Source organism: Ischnura elegans, chromosome 12, assembly GCF_921293095.1.
Source record: "Ischnura elegans chromosome 12, ioIscEleg1.1, whole genome shotgun sequence".
NCBI lineage: Eukaryota > Metazoa > Arthropoda > Insecta > Odonata > Coenagrionidae > Ischnura > Ischnura elegans.
The window spans coordinates 84,788,613-84,809,252 of record NC_060257.1 but is presented as its reverse complement, the minus strand read 5'-3'; the positions used below and the strand labels follow the sequence as shown (position 1 = coordinate 84,809,252).

Genomic DNA, 20,640 nt, shown 5'->3' with positions numbered 1-20,640 from the left:
TTCCCATTGGTGGAGCGACTCCAGAGTGGGCGTGGCATAAAAGATGGCAGCTACATCGGCGAGGGAGGGTGGGGATAATTGATCTACCCTCTTTCCAGTCGACCCCCCCTACTCCACCCCCTCCGAGTTTCCCCCCCACTCCGGTTCCCCCCACCCCGCCCCTTACCCAAGGAAAGCGGGCAGTTCGCGTCTGCGCCTCAGCGAGTGAGGTTCTTTTACGTGATTAAGCGCCCTTGCCGAGCGGTGGCATTGTTGAGGACAGCACTGCGCAGACGCCACGTAAAGTTCCCCTTCCCCTCTGAGCATCCAGCGACCTCTCCCCGCCCCCCCCCCCCCCTTCCAACATCATCTGGAGAGGCACAACATCCGAAAGAGTGTATGGATGCAGAAGGAAGTTTGCCGACGAATGAGGAGAAGAGATTGACGGGATAGCAAGCAGTGCGTCGTCGATAAAGTGTCGATAGACAGCCAGCCCAGCGCCGTATTCGGGAAAAGATTTCTCTCCCGAAGTTCGCTCCGTGCTGTGCGTGAGTTTGTGACTGCGGGTCCCGCTGTCGTGAGGATTGGCTGAAGACACGACGCTCCCGGCGTGTTCATTTGTTTTTTTTCCATACCACCACCTCCCCTTCCGCAAGTTGAACTGGAGCGCTTCCCCCGAAGCTCGCCATAAAGGTGCGACAATATTGATTCAGTGTTCGCCACTTTTTTACCTCCAACAAGGACGGCGATTTTTTTTGTCATCAAGTCGGAGGGAATCAGTCGTGCGGTCTGTTCAGACGCTCCAATAGTATCGAGGCATCTGTGTCTAGGTTTTAGTGCTTCGGTCTGTCGGCATCGTACCAACTGTGACCGCGGACTTTCCCGCGAAAGTTGACAATAAGAAGAAGTAAAAGCAACTTTCGGTGTCTATCTTACCACCGTCACGGCGACCGTAGTGTGAGGGAAATATGAGACAGCCAGCCAACCCTTTGGGTTGTTTCCTTTCGAGACGGTCATAAAAAAAGAGTCCTTCCCGTATTAAGGTATGCTCGTTGAGTTCAACGGAGCTTAAGAATGTAACCGTGAAGGTCCCTTTTATTAGCTTTAAATGCTCTCAGCCGGAAACTCCTAATTCAGTGGGTAATTACTGCATCCGGGGTGTTTTTTCAAGCGACTAAGTGGCTCTAAGCTCTTCATAAAAGACTGAAGCAATTTCCCGAAGGAAAAACTCTGAAGCACTCATCCACATTATCACTCGCGAAATTGCTCTGGCATTATCATAATACTCTGGTGGACTGCAGTTCAGTTTCTCAGTCACAGTGACCGACTTACAACCCAACAAAATATACCACGGATCTAAAGCTTTGGATTTGAGTGCTTTAATGGTATGAGTGAAGACTGTGACTGTCAACGAAGTGAGTGGAATAAAAGTTTAAGTCAGCAGCCAACTCCAAGCAACTCAAAAGAACACCCATGCCAGATTTAGATTTATAGAAACACTTGGTAACTAGTTTCAAGCTGATATAGAAAACATTTATTGTTAAAGACCATCTAGAGATAGTAATTAGGTCTTGAAGATAATCACGGGCTGTGTTGAAGGCGGTGAGTCAAGTTCGTACCACAAGAATATATCGTTGTGCAAGAGAAAACGAGTGCAAGTTATCACGGGACTGTGCCAGTAGGTAAATGCTGAAACAACTCGAACCTGAAGAGCACTGCGTATCCATTTATAGTTAAATAATTCCCAATAGTGCAAAAAAGTGAGCTCAGATATATCTTAAGGTCTGTGTGCCGGAGGAAAATACCGCCATACCATACAAAGAAAAAGCGTGGGGTCCCTGTGATGGGACACTGCTGAATTATAAGATCTCCCCACTGCGACAAAAAAGTGAGCTGAGATATATCTTAAGGACTGTGTTCGGAGGGAAATACTGCATTAACATAAAAAGGAAAAGCGTGTGATGGGACACTGCTGAACCAATAGGTCTACCACTGCGGCATGATCACACGTCCGCCTTCCAACCTTACCCCAATCCCCTGCACCTCCCGGTCACTGCTTCAGCCGAACTGAGGGGCCCGGAGACCACTGGGGACCCTCTCAGGGGCCCCACAGTCCACCGGCACACCTTCTCCGTGGCCTCTGTTCTCGGCGGCGGGGAGTGGACCCAGGAGCCGCCGCCCACGACCCAGCAGTTGAGCCCGGGAGGCCGGGGGCCCGTTGGCGTGCCTTGGGGGGGCGGTGGCGGCCGAGGCGGGATGACAGTGGTGGTGATGGGATCGGAAACGGAGGAAGAGGAGGAGGGGGGCGTGGGGGAGGAGGAGCACAGCCCCCAGGAGCCGCGGAAGAGGACCAGGGGGGCGAACTGCCGGGGGCGGAGGAATAACACGGCCGCCAACCGCGGAAGGACCAACGGAGACGACGGGGGCAGCGGGGGCGAGGAGGACGGCGACGAGGAGGAGGCGGACGGAGGCGGGGGCGGCGGCGGAGGCGACAGCCCCCGCATGGGGGCCGTGGACGACGAGCCCGAGAGACCCTTCCAGCCCCCGCTGCATCCCACCCCTCTGAGGCCCCTCTCGCCAAAGGGCCCTTACACGCTCCCACCGCCCCCGCCGCCCCCGGTCCCGCCCCCGACCCTCCCGCGCCCCCAGCCCCGCTCCCGGTTCATGATCACGGACATTCTTTCCTCGCCGTCGTCCGCCGGGGGCCCGGAGGCGCGGTTCGGACCCGCCTCCACTTCTCCCGCTCCCTCGCCCGCCCCGTCGCCCTCGTCGGGGGCCTCCTCAGAGGACGAGGGGGACGTTGTGTCGCCGAGGGACCTCTCGCTGCCCAGGGGACACCCGGGAAACGTGGACGCGGCGAGAGGGGTCGCCGCCGCGCTCAGAGCCGGTGAGTTGAACGCCCGAACGCGGCGGAAAAGTCGGTGTTGTCATGGCGATGAGCGAAGAGGAAAGAAATTCATTAGTGAGCATCGCTAATCTTTTTGCGTCCAATGTTGGCCGCTTCCAAGGATTGTTGAGGAAAAAGTAATCACAACGTCAAGCTGGATTTACTCTAGCCACGATAGTGAATGAGTTACTTTCGTTAGAACTAGCGGAAAATGTAGAAAATGTTTCGGAATCAAGAATAGAGTGGTGGTTGATATTAATGGAAATTATATTACTGAATTAACTGCCCATTGCTTGTGTGGCACACACTTACGCAGGCAACTACAAAACTTTGCTGCGCGATACATTTATTTTCATGTCAACAGATATATTTGACGTAGACACGTTCTTAATTGAAGAAACGAGAGTTAAATGAACTGTTGCAAAATTTAAAAAAGGAAAGAGATCATAAAAGGTACCATATAAGATGATGAATAACATTTCTACCAAACATAAGTTTATCGCAAAACGAGTTTCTCGAATACGCACGGATTAATATTACCACAAAATTACTTCATAATCATACAGTTCGATCTAGGATACAGCCTGAGTCTGTAAATGTGAGGATGAACAAGGTATCAGGAGGAATGAAAAGACAAGGCGCCACATGATTACATTAGCATTATTGTTTCCCATGAACCTTACTCGTGGCAACACAGTCGCTTGGCTACCTACTCCTCGTGTTGCTAACCCTTAACGACTTGTGCTCTTCGAGTGTGAAATATATTCATATTTTGTGAACGCTTCGTTGAGTCTGTTAAGGTACTTCTTCTGCGTCACGATGTAAAGATAGTGGAGCATATCCACATTCCACCGCCAGGTGATAGTCATTAGGGGCAGCTGGGTCACTCGTAATGGCACCTCCAACTCTTTAAACGAACGGCGGTAAGTGATTGCATATGTCACGATTGCATTAACCACTACACTTCGATTGAAGGAATAGTGCAGATATTAGCGCTTCCACCCACGTGATACGTTTTCAATAATAGTTACTATAAAGAGATGATTATGGGTATATTATGTGATGATATCAATGCGAATCTGAGCAAGCTAACAGTGTGTAAAGTAGCTTGTCGTACGTACAAATATCTGAATTTTTACCAGCCCTTAACGAGAGGGAAATGAGGTGCAAATAATATATTATTTATTTTTTTAGGGATGATAATTTTATTGTTAGAACAAAATTGCTGTCACCAGCTTGTAGAAATAAAATGTGTTGTTGATTTTTACTCGTTGGCTGGTATTATTTATAATTTCATAGTGGATGAATTGCCAATTATTTGATTTATCATCCAAAACATACCTCGAAAACCTTCGGTCTTGTTGCAAGTAACGAAAAAAAGAAATAACAATTATGAGCAAGAAAATAAACACTATACAAATTTAAAATACCCAACAATACCCATTTTATATATTATATTTATTTGTTTCTGGGGGTAATATCGAGTGAGATGCAATAATGTAAAATTACAAGGCGTATTGAATACTCTTAATTACATATCAAGTATTTTTTTCTCTTCCTAATAGAAGAAAGAAATCTTGCTGTCACCATAGAAACTAGCTAATACATGGTATACAGAACCCTAAAACGTAAGGAAAATACGGAGAAGTTACTTAGAAAACAAATACTTGAGTACAAATGTTAAGCATGCCAACAACATTACATAGCACAATTTAATGCTAATATTCGGACATTCGAATTTAGTTAAACATTAACGGATTTACATAGTTGAAAAAGCCATCGCTAATTAAGTGAAGGAGAATTTCTCTATTCAATGAAACGCATGTGCAATTTTTTCTCGAGTTTCAAATAACAAAATGAGTTACTGGATCAGTTCATGTATTTATACGTTCTCGAATTGCTTCTCAAAGAGCATTGATGTTCAGATGCTCACATTGTCGAACGAACGACTGATCACGAACTGATTTTGCCTACGTGGATGTCGAATTAAAATAACCAAACTTCACTTTGATTAGATATTTTTCAATAATTAGCTTTGCTATTTGCCTTTTCCCTTTTGATGACGGGAAAAAATGCGTATTGAAAATTAATACACCAGCCAAAGCGGAGAAAGTATGATTTTCTTGGGAGTTTGGATTGGAAATTACGGGTTTTGCCTTCGATAAAGACCCTGTGCGCCTTTTCTTCATATTGTAATATTTGAAAACTGCATTCACAACCTTCCAGAAGCACTAAAATATTCCTTGAATAGGATCTGAATTGAAGTGGACATATAAGTAGTCAGCTGGCTTTACATGGAAATGCGTCATGATGTTTTCAAGGCGGGTTGTAGAGTTTCTTAAAGGAATTGCTGGGATAATTACACTATAGAATAGAAAAAACATATTATCATATATATACATTGAGATTAATTAGATTTTCGTAACTAGATTTAAACTTTCATTAAGCAGGGGAATCCAAACAAGCATTTGGATGGTAAACGCTTCATTTAGGAAGTTGACAACCCCCGTTTTACGGACATATCTGATCGTGTTTCCTTCAACGTTTTGGTTTGGCAGCATTGTTTTCGCACAAATAGCTTTTGAAGGACAGCATTTAGATGAACGGCCAAGAGAACAATAGTCGCTTCTTGCCGTATTCTTCCAAGATTTTTTCACTTCCGCCCTCATTTAATTTTTATCATTTTTACTACCATCAACAAAATAACAACTCATAGTTTACGGAGCGTTTTCCGAGTTCATTTACCTGAGAAAATAATAAATGTATTTTTAGTAGTTTACTCACTTATAATTATGCGGAGAAATTTCAATCACTCAACTTGAATTCTAATTGTCATAAAATATTATTAAATCTACGAAGGCATAAATTCGTGGTAAAGATTATCGCCGAACTTTCATCATTCAATTCGATATGAAATCAACGTCGCTTAACCTAATTGAAGATTGCTAAACAGCTACATTGATGGCGTGAGAGAAAAATTATTCATATCCGGCGTTATCATCCACAGAATAACTTTTTAGTGTTACATTTCTGAAGTTTGAATGGAAAATGGATTCAAAACTCACTCGTCACAGTCTTTACAGATGAGAATACTACTTTGCTAAAAAAAACATGGCTAAATTGCTCGTTTCATTGTATTCATATTAATTTTATTTTAGGCTCAATAGCGTATGGAACCTTTTATTCAGCAATAAGGTGACGGGAAAGTACTCGGGATAAATTGAACAGTACCAACACACCATGTTACACACACATTCACCATCAACCCAGAAAAACTTGCCATTCTGAACCATGTAAAATGAAGCAATTTCTGGCCAATGACGATACTTACATCATCTTATATCTTAAAACTTTGCCATCACCGCAATTGGTGCCATAAAAGCCATACGAAGTGAACGAAAAATGCAGATTTTCTTACAAATAAACCATTCATTTCACCTCAAGGAATAACTAAAATAGGAAGAAATTTCGCTGCCATACATAGTTATGTATTTGTTTTTCTCAACTGTTTTTCTCTCTGAAGAAAAGTTTTCCTAGCATGCCGAAGTGAATCCAAACCTCATCGAGATTGAATATGAACTACTAAACATTGAATTATTCACCATAAACGAGATTTACAAAATGGCCGATTTTTCCAGACTGTTTTCCCATCATTCTGTTAGTATCTCGACTCTCTCGACTTTAAATCCCAGGATGATGAATTGATCACGATTTAGAAACTGAAATTTCAATCTTTAACCTACTTCTACTCATTTAATATTTTATAGCTAAAACAGTCTTAAAAATTAACAGTAAAATCAGTCTTAAAAATTATCAGTAAAATATATTTTAATTGCACTTTTTGAGGGGTAAAAATAAAGAATATGTATTCTAACGGGTACACAGCAGAGTAAAACTTATCATAATCTAATCTTCCACATTAACCATAGTCACTCTAGCCACGTTTGAATTAAAAGCTTGCAATTCATTGTGATACCTGCTATGTTATGATTGGTTTTACGTCAAAAAACGACAGGAATCAATTAAGATACCAAGAAATCAATCAGCTCTTCACTAATAACTGCTAGCGTCTTCAATTGATAATCGAGGAAACACTTAGGGAATTGAAATTTCACATCCAAAGATCAAAGGAAAGAATTACCGAGGGAGATCTTGGAGTGGCATCAAAACTAAGCGTAATGGCGTCAGGGGTTGAATTCAGCAGCCAAGTAATATAATTAATTACACGTGGACAGGGCTGGGCTAAATATGGCCACAAGGTATTTGAAATGCAAAAAAAATACACTTGTATGGAACTTAAGGGATCTTTAAAAAAATATTACCTGCCATGGTACGTTATGGACAGTTGCAAACATAAAGAAAAAGATTCTATCGAAAATGAAGTAACCTATGAAGCGTAATGAAGGTACAGAAGTTTTATCAGAGCTACTTCAAAAGTATTTTACGAATGTATTTTTTATTTTAGAATGGGAAAATACCGAAAATCGGTATTTGAAATATAAGATGCGTTCAGGCCGTGTATTTTAAATACCATATACATATTACAAATGCATTTCAAATGCGTATTATATAATACTCTTATTTAAAATACCGCAAAGCCTTTCACGTGGATGTATTGAAACAGTTGTGCGAAATAATTCAAGTTGTGAGATCATTATTCTTATTGTCAGTTCACACAATTCACAACCATAAAATGATTGGACTACCATAAAATTGTGAATCATTAAAGCTGTTTAATCCCCGGTTTGAAAATATTGTATGACGAACATCTTTTTCGCGGTGGTTAATACAGTTTACTAGTGTTCGGACGTAAAAACAACGGAAAGTCAATGCTCTATCTCGAATTGTCCTGGTTCGTTATTCGATTGATTTTAAGAAAATATTACTTGTATTATGCGTGTGGGAGTTAATACAAGTTAAGCTAGACATTGCGATATTCCTATTGAATGTATTATTATTTAAAATGCGTTTCGCAGTTACAACAATGCTGTACTAAAAAATGCTGCAAAAACCATGAAACTCGTCGTGTTCGAATAAATCATATGGAAATATTGGAATGCCTCACCTGACTAACGATAAAAATAACTTTATCTTCAGTCCCCATACATGTTTCGTTCCAAAAAATCTTGACGGCTAGTTTAATGTAAAAATCAATTTCTGCACAATTTCAGTACAAAGAAAATGGTAATTCCGGATATATTGACAAAATTCACATTTTCCGTTCTTTTTATTTTAGCAAACAGCTTTGGGGTTAATATGAAAATAATCCTGAGAGAATTACTATGATTTAAATCACTTATTTCGGACGGATGAACTATTTTAAAATATAATAGATGACTTTGGCCTGAAACGTATACTTGAGACTCAAAATTTTGTTCGGCTTCTACTGCCTAGCCCTTTCAGGATGTTTCCAAGAATCGCTTTCCTATTCAGGCACGTGGAGGGAATCATTATGGTTCCGAAAATAGTAAGGTATCCAACATTGAAGAGGAGTTTTCAATCACAAGGGTATCTCGGAAGCACCCCTGGGGGAAACATCTTATTTAACATTATTTTTTCATACCCTTTACCCTTATTAGAGAACATCGAGGCTCAAATTTCATGTTATTAACCGACGGTTTGATGCAAAGGGTCATCCATAAATTGTAGAAGGTGATCACGCCATATATCTCGGAAATTTGACACAAGCGGTCATCTAGGGGGCTACCGGTTTACGCTCAGGGCATCCATCTACCTGCTCTAAGAGGTCTGCTTCCTTTTCGGCCTAAACAGCTCATTATGGAAAAGGTAAAAGAGTTTGAAGATTCAGTCGAACCATGTTTACTTTTTAGATTCGATCATCATCATTTCTCACCAATCCTAAGAATATTTGACGCAGCTCTCCAATTCTCTCTTATATACGCTAACCTTTTCATAGCGAAGTATTTCTTCGACGTATTTAGGGTTGTAAATACAACAGCCTGTAACAAAAGAACGAAGATAAGGAAATGTGCGAACTGAGTTCCACCTTCACTACCCGCGTAAGTCAACAATCATTAGATGGGTTTGACGCAGCTTTCCTATCCGCTAGACTCTCCATAGCGACGTATTTCGTCTATTTTAAACCTCCTGTCCTTTGCAACTCATTCGTGGCCGTCCCTTGCCCTTTTTCCTTTCCACCTATCCGTATGCTATTGTTTTCATCATGTCACATAATGTGGCTAACTAAATTGTCCCGTGTTCTCCTTAAGGTTGAACGTTGTATTGAATATTGTTTTTAATATTTTAATGAATATTGTAATAAATATCGTTTGAAAAGTATGTTGAATGAAGGCTAATAGCCTCGTGCTCACAAATTGTTGGACATAGGAACGGACTGAAAATTATTCCGTAAGCACTGATTGATTCATGATACATATACATAAATACCGCTGGTAATTGTGAGTCGTCCGCTTTGAATTCAAGCGGACTCAATTTTGATTGAGAGATTTCCAAGGAATGAGGATTCTTGAGAGTTCCATCAATTGTAGCGGCGACATGTGAGCGTGGTGAACGAAGGTCATCCGTAAGAGGGGCCAACTTTCCCACTGCTTAAACATTTCCTTGTCGGCTGGGAGACGTTGCCATTTTCCTCTGGAATGCACGAATTAAGAATGGGAGGAAAAAAGAGATGAATGTCGCGTAACAGCGTGACGCGGCAGGAAAACAAAGGAGGTCGTAAAAGACCGCTTTTTGAGGAGAGGGATAAGGATTCACACAACCGAGAAGTCCAAGTCGCTTTCCGTCGCTTTCAGCCGTCTCCCTGGCGGGTTCTCCGGCGGCTTACAGGCCTGCCGCCTGGCGGTCAGACGCTATCCATCCTCATAACCAAGGCTTGTAGCAAGTGTACTGAATATACGTTTATTTACGAGTAAAATACGTTTATTTTCTGACGACGCTGTCATCTATCGCGAAATTAGTGATCACTCTGACTTTGAAGTTCTATCATCGGACTTAAGCAACGTCCATTTGTGGAGCCAAGAGAGCCAAGACTCGAACTCAATCTGAGCAAATGCATTACGGTACATTTCTTGCGGAATTCTTCAAACTCTAACCATGTTTATGCAGTGGATGGTATTAACATAAAGGCAACAAACGAAGTGAAGTACCTGGGAGTTACGATAACCTCGAACCTCACGTGGGGAACACACATAAAGAATATTTGCGGCATAGCCCTGAAGAAATTAGGATTCGTCAAGCGTATTGTGGGAAGATTTTCGGATGAGAAAGTAAAAGAAAGGTGCTATTTCACACTCGTCCGACCGCACCTTGAATATGCAGCGAGCGTATGGGATCCGGTGCGGAAATACTTAATCCACGAACTGAATAAAATACAAAGGAAGGCTGCGCGCTTCGTCAAAAACTGCTACGGGCGCACAGACAGTGTTACCCAGATGTTAAGCGAATTAGGCTGGGAGCCGCTGGAGACTCGGAGGCTGCGCGCTAGGCTTAGATTGCTTGAACAATTGAGAATGGATATCTTTAAGAATGACACGGAGAAAGTAATATTAAAAGAGCCACACTATATTTCCAGGTCCGATAGAAGCGATAAATTAAGAGAGATGTTTTGCCGAACGGATAGGTATGGGAATTCGTTTTTCCCCCGAACCATATAGGACTTTAATAAACGCTAGTCCCAACTTTGCTGGAGCACTTCATTTTTTTAGCTGTAAACGGCCGGTATCCTAACACCCCCTCCCCTGCCACACGCCTTTTAGGCGGGCTGCGGGGTATTGTGTTGATGTAGATGAATATAGGAGGCCCAATTCCATCCCATTGAAGGCTGATTTCCGTTGCCACCTCGGTCGCATTTTAATCTTCAAAAATTCTGGAGATAAGTGGAATGCGATCCAATTTTTTTTCCAATATTTTGCACAAGAATATTACAAATGCGGATCCTCAAGTAGACCTCTATATGTGTTGTCGACCTCCGCGCATTTAAATGGGTTTACAAATAATGTAACTCAATTATTCTTCTTAACTATACACGAAGTTGTTGTCTCTTTTAACTTATTTATTCATCTGCTCTTGTAACTTGTCAACAACTTTTTACCCTTGACAACCTTTTGCTTATTTACAAACTTAAACAACAAAAGCCGCCAGTCGTGTCGCTAACTGAAAAATACATTCGAGTTTACGGGAAAATAAGTTATAATCAGATATATTATCCGATATTTAAACCTTGATGATATGGCCTATAATATTCATAACTTTTCAAGTTGACTGGTATTTTTCATTATTATTATTATTATTATTATTATCATAATGCAATTTTAATTATTTTGTTTTACGTAATGTTTTTGTAATTATGCTTCCTCAATATCCAAGGTGAATTTTGTCACGAGATAAATAAAGAAAATATTCAGGTAAATTAAGGTAAGGTAATTCAATATCTACCACAAAATAAAATTTTTGTGGTACAAGATTTTAACGAAAATACCTTAAAAGGGAATATCAAGTAGTAAAAAGAAAAATAGTTGCGAAAATTCAACAGAGAAAATTCATTCGCGGTGACCGGGATTCGAACTTGAAATCCACGATTTCCCGGTGCATTGTTTTAGCCAGTCAAACTACCAAGATACCATGCAACTCAATTAATGCACTCCATAAAAAATAGAAAAAAAATCCAGGTTCGAATCCGGTTTAGGCGAATGACTTTTTTCTCTGTTGAATCTTCGCACATTTTGTACATTGCGGGCGACTCCGTAAAGTTATCACCGCGGCTAGACCCGATATATGTACTTAAATTAAGAAATAGTGGATTTAGTTTGCCATTTCAAGCTTGGTCACTTGCGAAAAAGCCAAAAAGCTCCTTTTTTACGATGTATTTACTCTGTGCTTCAGGGATGACGACTTACAAAAATATTGGGGGGCCCAAACCGGGGATCTTGCCCCGAGAAATTGTATAAGTAGTGAGTTTTAAGTTTTTAAGAATTTTAGAAGAGTCATATGATCAACATTAGAACCCTGATAACTCGAATCTCGATATCTGGACACTCCGGGGAAAATCGACAAGCCTGAAACATTTTTTCCTCACACTCATAACGAATTTTTGGGGGGACTCGGGCCCCCTCAGGCCCCATGGAGTCGGCGCCACTGCTGAGCTTCCATCATTCGAAGTTGCGTGTATATTTTATGCTCCCGTCTTCCTTGTTGCGGCAAAAGTTAGGGGCTTGTTCCTCGATAGCACTGGGGCGAAACGGGTGGTCCCCTTTTACATTGCGGAGTAATACGTAAGTGGAGGGAAACCCCAATATGATCAAAATAAAAGGGACTTAGAAAAGGGATTCTCAAATATTGCATTTATCCCATTTGTGATGGGGTATTTCCAAGAATCTTTTAGAAAGGGATGAAGAATTATTTTTTCAGAACTGGAAATACAGTTTGCGAGTAGGGATGGGCCCTTGGAATCAGTGGCTTAGCGAGGAATTCTGTGATATTTTCTCTGTTAAAAGAAAGGTCCAGGGGTTCCGGACCTCCCCCGAAATATTAAAACACAATCAATTCGCGTCATGAAAATGAAATACTGAAAAAACGAAAATGAAAACAAAATACTGAAAAAATCGCGAAATTACGAAATATTTCTTTGTAAAATGAAGTTTTTTTCGATTACGAAAATTGTTAAAATTAGTTTAAATCTCTACTTAGTACCCTGTTTTATAAAAATGTTCCCTTTTGGGTTTTGGGTCACTAAAATACAAATGTAAGAATATATCGCTACACGATTCGATAGTCACTTTAGCCATTCACTATTGGGTCTCCTCCGAACAAAATTTCTGGCTACCCCAATGCCTGGAATATATCCAATAGAACAGGGTTCATAGTGTAATTGGATCTCTCCAGCTAATTAATATCCATTTATTTATATTTATTTGATTTGTTGGCTCAGATATTGCATTTAATGAAACAATAGAATCTTACTTTTACATTATTAAGTTGCCTCGCAGTTTTCCGTGGCGTTAGAGATTCGTGGATCACTCCATTTCCCGGGTTTTCGCCGCGTTGTTCATCAGAGGTTGACGACAGTATCACTGCGATTCCACCAGGCGTACGTCTTTAGGTCGAAGAGCCGATATCGGCTACGTTGGTACGGCCCATTTTTCTCGCTGCTGCAGGCTTTATAAACACAGCCAAAATACTGATATCGGCACTTCGACCTGAAGACACCTGGTGGAATCCCTGCTAAACTCTCGTCAACCTATGACAACCAACGTAGTGTAAAACCCAGAAGATGTAGAGATCAACGAATCTATAATTCCAAGGAAAACTACGAATCAATATCATTATGTAAGAGAAAGATTCCACTGTTTCATCAAATTTAACACCAGAACCATACACTCAAGTTTAGTGAATGGCTATCGAATCGTGTAGCGACATATTCTTACATTTGCATTTTAGTGATCAGTATTGGGCCCAAAAGGATTTTATGTTATTCATGATTTTCTTCGAAAGGACTGAATTCTCCAAGAATTTCTCTGTTGTGCAATCTACGTACTATACTTCTATTATTCGTACAATAGAAATGATGCAATTACGGTTCATCGCCACCGCTATTCTTATTTACCGGGTTATTAATTAACAGAGAAAATATCAAAGAGTTGTGAATACTCATGTTTATATATAACGTCTAAGTTCAACAGATTCAGGCTTCAATTGGTAGAATTTATACATGTTTAAATAAATAAAAGATCGTAGCACTTTTTCACAAGATTTTTTATTGCGTACAAAGCGTTTCGGCTCACTGAGCCATCATCTGGTCCAAGACCTCTGGTACAAGAGCCATCGTCCTATACCAGATGATGGCTCAGTGAGCCGAAACACGTTGTACGCATTAAAATATCTAGTGGAAAAGTGCTACGATCTTTTATTTATTTAAATACATAACGTCACTAAAAACGACTCTCGGATGAATTAGTCTATATGGTTAACAGACGGATTCCTGGACAAACAGTAGTAGTAAAAATCTCATGGAGAAAAATAAAATTGTATGTAAAATGTATTTATTAAATTTTAATGGCATGATCACCTATGATTTATAAAACCTTCACTACACAGTGATTTAGGTTTTACGCAGTAAGAAAGCAAAGAATTTAAACAAAGCCACCTCAGATACTAAAACCCGCACCACAGTATCCAATTCCGCGTTCGATTCGTTTCAGGAATGCTGTGTCGAGTCCAATCAAATCAAAATGGCTCAGATACAAAAACCCGCATCACAGAATACAATTCCGTATTAAAGTCCATTCAGAAATGATGTTTTAAGGTTAAATCGAATAAAAATGGCATCATTCAAACATCGCGATGGAGGAAATTTTGGCTATGAAGGCTCTTTAAACCTTCATCAACTTCCTCTACTTTTGAAAGGTTTTTACCGATAACTGCAAAGGTTTTATGATTCACAAGTATACGCAAGATCCTGAGTGTAAGTCAAGATGAATGCAAGTACCAAAAATTGCACGTAAAGTCATTAAAGAAGTGCTCATTCACGTATCCACGAAATCATAACAGCTTCTGTTTCAAAGAGGCTCATTGTATGTTGTAAAAAAATATTATCTACTCGCAGTTTGAAAGTTTTAGATTGTAAAAGTGCTTATCCAACACTTGCACTGCAGGAAAGATAGAAACGAGTATGAAAGAAACTGTTAAAATGTGATACAATCTATGGATGCGAAAATGCGTAGGAATAATAATGGTGTAGAATGACCTACATGAAGAAAATTTTCACATCTTCCCAGTAAAATATTGATATTTTTAGGAGTTCCTTGATTCTTGATCAACGACAGTGTGGTTCATTAGAAAGCGTTGGAAATTGGATATTTTTGTTCAAATTTCATTATACAGTTAAATGGTGTTCTTATTAGTGTATTTTATTTATACTACATGTGTATTTTCTGTTTCTTTACTTTACTCTTAGGTATGTAGGCCTTTATTTAATATATGTTAACTTAAATGCATGAATTAAGATGACGATACTAAAGAAAACTGATGAGAAGACTACAAGAAAGTAGGGAACTCAGGAGAGAGATACAGAATACAAGAGTAAAGCTCTAAGAGCCTATTTGCGTCACAATGATTTTAACTAGCTAAAAGAAGACGGTTTTAATGAGCAACTCGTAGAGGACAACCAAGATTAGGCTGCTGCATTCAATAGATCATCAATGAAATTGGAAGCCACATATACGTGGAAATGAAATGGACACACACCAAAGGGCTTAATATGAGCTGCTACAAATCAGCCGATGGACTCGTAAACAAAAAGAATAAAGTAATTACAGAGAGAGAGAGAGAGATGTTTGGTTTAAGTTGTACATTATTTATTAATAAAAATAACTCGTGAAAGTACGAATATTTTCGAACCACTAAAAACACTGGCCACATTCGCGTTAAAAAAAAGGTTGCCGGCCCAATATTTTTAGGGAACATCCACATATTGTACTGCAAGTCATCTCTATTTGTGTGTAGCAGGAAGTGAGATATCACAAACTCTCACTAAAATACACCCCGATTTGTTCACTTCTTATTTAACGTTGATTATTGCTAAGAAAAAAATACGCCTACCCCAGATAGGCGAAAAAATGATCTCTACTTAACGATGGCTTGCTTTGTACCTACGCAAACAAAAGCCCCTCGTTTTTCTGTATGGATTTCAAGGGTATTTGAAAGCTGGATAGATTCAAATGAAATTGTTAACGGAAACAAATACGGTCAAGATTTTATTTGACTCAATTCTGATATGGTTGAACCTTGCCTACTGGCAGTTAAGAAAACCTATGCAGCATTTTTCCACAAACACCGTTCGATAATCATGAAAATTTCATATATGTGCCTCGAATAGTAAACTCATAAGTTTTTCCTGGATATACACAATTACTTATACCACTTATTTTATCAGAGGGACACCCGGGTTTACAATAAGATAAACAAATCATAATTAGCGCCTGAAGATGATGATAAGTCATAGAAACCCGGGACACGCTCTGATAAAAAATAAGTGGTATAAGTAATTGTCTGATATCCAGGAAAAACTCATAATGGAATATTACAAAGTAAACCAAGAGTTAGTGAATTTTGTTAGTAAACTCACACCGTCGGATGCTGATGTGAGTCTTTAATAAGGGAAAATTTATTTAGAAAAATATGGTATCAAATTGTGTTTAAATCTTGATGGAATAGTTTTTATATTTTTTTACTATAGCACAGGAATCTAATGCAGAGCGTGGTGCATTCGACAATCTTCAATAAATGATTACATTTACTCTGCTCCCGATTGTGAGATGATAGCGGCACTAGGAAGAGATCCCTCCTATGAAGGTGTCATCGAACTCCTCACGTGTGGAGAGGGCTTAAACGTCGATTTTCTGGCCCGTGAACAGCACTGAGAGTGACGAGTTATATTTAGACATGCGGTCACAGAGAAATACTCAGAAAGCGGTTATTGCCTCGGATCGTGACGACACCCAAGAGTCCAAAAGGATGCCTCATTCACTCTGCCCAATATAATCCGCCCTCGCAAAGTGATCGTAATCATATTCGATACTTTCTTTGAAGGGATAAAACAGCAAACAACGGCACAGTTGGAGAATGGAAGATATGAAAAGAGCTAGCTAGATTTTAACATGGAGATCATGAGCTGTAACACCGTTCCAAAACTCACGTGGTGCCCAAGGGAGGTCGCTACTTTCTCATGACTCATTGTTAATTTCTATACAAATTTATGACCAGAGAATGGACAAAAACAGAATTGTCTATATCGTTGGATCTAACCGATGGTTCTTCACTTACGAGAGTAGACTAAGGTCTAATTCTCTGAGACTAATTGACAAACGTTCCCTTCCTGAAGTCTGAAAATCAAGTTAACCTTTTTAGCCAAGAAATATTTTAATTCTAATTCAATTGATACTGATTCCCCAGACCCAACTTTTAGCAAATATTCGTTATCCTAGGCGTGAGACAGGGACACGGCAAGTATATTTTTCCATGTCGAAGAGTTAAAGGGTCAATATTTTTCATTTTTTTAAATAATAATTTCCACTGCTTGGTTCACACAAACGGCTAATTTAACTCTCTTTGTTCAAAGTGGACCTTTCTCCTAATTACGTAAAAAAAATATTATTTTGGAGCATATTCCTTTCAATTTTCAAGAATTTCGTGGATATCAATTTTATCTTTGCATAATTGAATGATAAACACATATAAATCACCAAAAACAAACGTAGATGCAACAAAATTGTGAAATGAAGACATAATGAAAAAACTAAGGCACTTTTAATGAAACAGCGGCTGACTTTTGCTCCTAAGCATAGAGAATGGAAATAAGTGGAAAAATTCACCTACCTTAGTAGCACCATGCTGGACGGACGGAGCACAGAAAGCATCGAACGAATTCTCGTGTCCACGACAAACATGGAAGAATGGTTGTCAACAAACTCTCATCACCTAAGAATGGAAATGAACAGAATTTCAAAACAAAATTGATTAACTCTTGCTTTACTTTATGGTATCCCATTATAAGTTTCCTGGATATCAGACAATTACTTATCCCACTTATTTTTTACCACTTATTTGCGCTCTGATAAAAAATAAGTGGTATAAGTAATTGTCTGATATCCAGGAAACTTAGAATTTCAAAAAATTAATCCATTAATCAGTACAGAGGCCATTTAGGCATCATAAAATGCCTAATTGAAAACGACTGGTCAATTAGTAATAGAAAACTTCGAAACGTGGAGTTGGTGAAGGCACATAAAGACTCTATGGACGAATAAAGTGTAGGGTTTATGTAAATATATGAGTAGTATGTGGTTCATTTCAAACCTGCAGCGTGAACGGCGGTAAAAATTAAAATTAATTGCCATGAGAAATAATTTCCCCCGGACCTGAAAGTCGAATCAGAAACCTTTGGATATCCCTGACCTGTACATGGGACGAATATTCGAAAGACCTGAAGCCAATGAAGATTACGGTTTGTTGACCATTGCTTGAGAACGAAAAATAAACAGAAAACATAAGGCAAAGAAAAAACTCGATGTGAAAGACTCTGAAGATGGTTAAGAAAAAGAATTACATTGGGTGTAAAGAATTGAAATGAGTCAGATGATATAACAATATCCATACAAAATTGAAGAAAATTCCAGATTATTATGAGGAAGAAATTATTACACACATTTAGAGTAAGGCGAATGAGAAAAATAAAAGTGGTACCTAAAGCAAATAGAAGGAGATGGAGAAGTAGAAATGTTGGAACGAGGTGCAATTCTATATTTCAATGGTTATAATTACCTTACATAAACGTACCTATACTTTTGTTTTGAGCGAAATTTCCTAAAAACGTTAATATCCTCACTTATAACTAACATAAAGCAGAAGGAAACACAATGTATGACATTTAAGGAGTCAAAGAAAATTGAAATTTAACTCGCACATGCACAGCTGAGAAGTCCTTGGGGCACAAATTAGTCATTAATAAAATTTTGTTCTTAAAAAAAGCCTTTTGAAGACAATTTATGACTATCTTAAAGTCCAATTGAGCCCGAAGAATAATCCAATTTATTTTGGGTACAAATAATATTCTTGAATCACAACGCTATATCAAAGAGGTTACTTAAAAATGGTTCAATTGTACAGTGCCGTTTGAATGAAAGCCACGAGGAGAAACCGTTGACAAATTTAATGAAACTAACCGGCAATGGGATGAAAAAATATCAAACTTGCATTTACATTGCGAATTGAGTCAGAGATATTATACTAACATGGGCGTACCAAGCGAGGGGCAGGAGGAAGTCTTCAACGAAGATCAGGAGTGGATTGAAACGAAAGGTTTCAACAAATTTACTCCAACCCCATGAAAAATGATATTATTATAAGATATGCAACTAAAATATTTTTTCTTCAAGCACATAATTTTAAAAAGTAATGATGAGCTGTAATACTTTTCTTAAAATGTTGGTTTCATTCACCTTTTTCATGCCAAAAAGTTACAACTGGAACGACTACGGCTTGCTCCTCCTCTACCCCTTTGTTTTGATCCTGGGTACGCCCTTGCATACCCACTAATATCAGAGATAGTGGCATTCAGGCCATTGCGCACAATTTAAGCGGCGTCCTAGGTGCATGCGACGTTTCTGTCCGTAAATACCCGACAGCTGTGCGAAGAGGGGAACCGCGGTGAGTCGGCACCCAGTAAGACCCTGCGCCTACAGCGCCAACTGAAGGGCGCGGTCGACGGTGTTGAAGGCTCCTATGCCGAGGTGTGGAGAGGCGGGTCGTCATGGGAAGAGCGTATGGCTCTCGTCAACAGGGCATCGTTTGTACCAAGAAAATTGCATATAGAAGCCTCAACTCCACCCCATAGAAGGCTGATTCCTGTTGCCACTTCGGTTGCATTTTAACTAGGGATGGACGGATCCAGGATTATTTTCGGATTCGGATCGGATCGTTGATTTTCGGAGCCGGATCTTTCGGATCGGATATTTTCGGATCCAAATGCATTTTCAAATTCCTGACATTGAGATTTCCCCGATGATTGTTCACTCTCTTGGGAAGAGTTACACTATGTGCCAGTCGTATTTTGCCTTTTTTTATTTTCCACGGCTGAAATTCTCCTATGTAACCTCTGCGAGAGCTTTCAAACAAAACGGTTCATGAGTAGGATAAGAATCGCAATGCGACGGCGCATTCGAAGAGGGAATCGGAACTCTCTCCACCCTTATTGGTCGCTGCATTCACTGAAGCTATTATTAAAAATTTTGGATCCAGATCCGATGTCTTCCGCAACTTTGGATCCGATGTATCCGATGAAGGACAATATCCTCGGATATTTAGATCCGAGATATCCGATCCGACCATCCCTAATTTTAACCTGTTTTCAAAAATGTCTGCGGCACGGTGGTGAGTGAAATGCGATCCACTTTTTTTCCAATACTTCGCAGGGTAACGTTTGCAATTGCGAGGTATATCATTGAAAATTAATGTGTTTAATGTATCACATTCATCATGTAGGTATATAAATTTTGGTTAGCGCCTCTAATTATACCAAATTTCCCCATGAAACTCGGATCACTTTGTCCGTCAGCGACGCGAGTGGCGACTTTTGTAAACTCATTTAAATGCGCCGTGGGTGACAACATGTTTAAAGGCCAACTAGACGATTCCATTTTTTTAATAGTCGTGTTTTTTTTACCAGGATGTGCATAATGAAATAGAATATTAAGTATCAGTGATAGGTAAAGGGCGATGATCAGTTACGGGTTATTTTGACCCTTAGCCGTCCTTAACGGTGTAATACCTGTTATAAAAATGTTTATGAGTTTTTACGAAACTTCCTTTTTACAATATCATAGTATGTATCTCTGTTCAATATGTATGTTGAAGATATGATAAGTGTAACATTGGATGAAAGAGATCAGGGAATAAGTAAAAATAAGATGCATTAGATTTGCTGATGATATGGTGGTTTTAGCCGAGGACACAGAGTCATTGCAGATATTGGTAACAGCGTTGGAGGAAGGAATGGAAACATATGGAATGAAAGTAAACGTTAAGAAGATTAAAGTAATATAAGTGAGAAATGTAGATGGTATGAGGGTGAAGACAAAAGAAGGTGAAATACAGAATGTGAGAAACTACAGCTACTTGGGAAATTTGTTAACTGAAGACTGGAAAAGTGTAGGAGAAATAAAAAGAAGGATAGGAATGGCGAAAGAAGTTTTCGAGAAGAAGAAAAGAGCCTTGTGTAACAAGGCACTGGAATTAAAATT

General features: G+C 39.6%; 1 protein-coding gene across 1 annotated transcript in view; it reads left to right on the top strand.

Annotated features, from left to right (window-relative positions):
* Positions 1-215: 215 nt before the first annotated feature.
* Positions 216-20,640, top strand: part of LOC124168743 (barH-like 1 homeobox protein) — a 125,680-nt gene continuing 105,255 nt past the window's right edge. Inside the window, exon 1 of the mRNA XM_046547011.1 lies at positions 216-2,866. Within this exon, the coding sequence (XP_046402967.1) occupies positions 2,236-2,866 (631 nt within the window). The 5' untranslated portion in view covers positions 216-2,235. The remainder of the gene's footprint in view (positions 2,867-20,640) is intronic.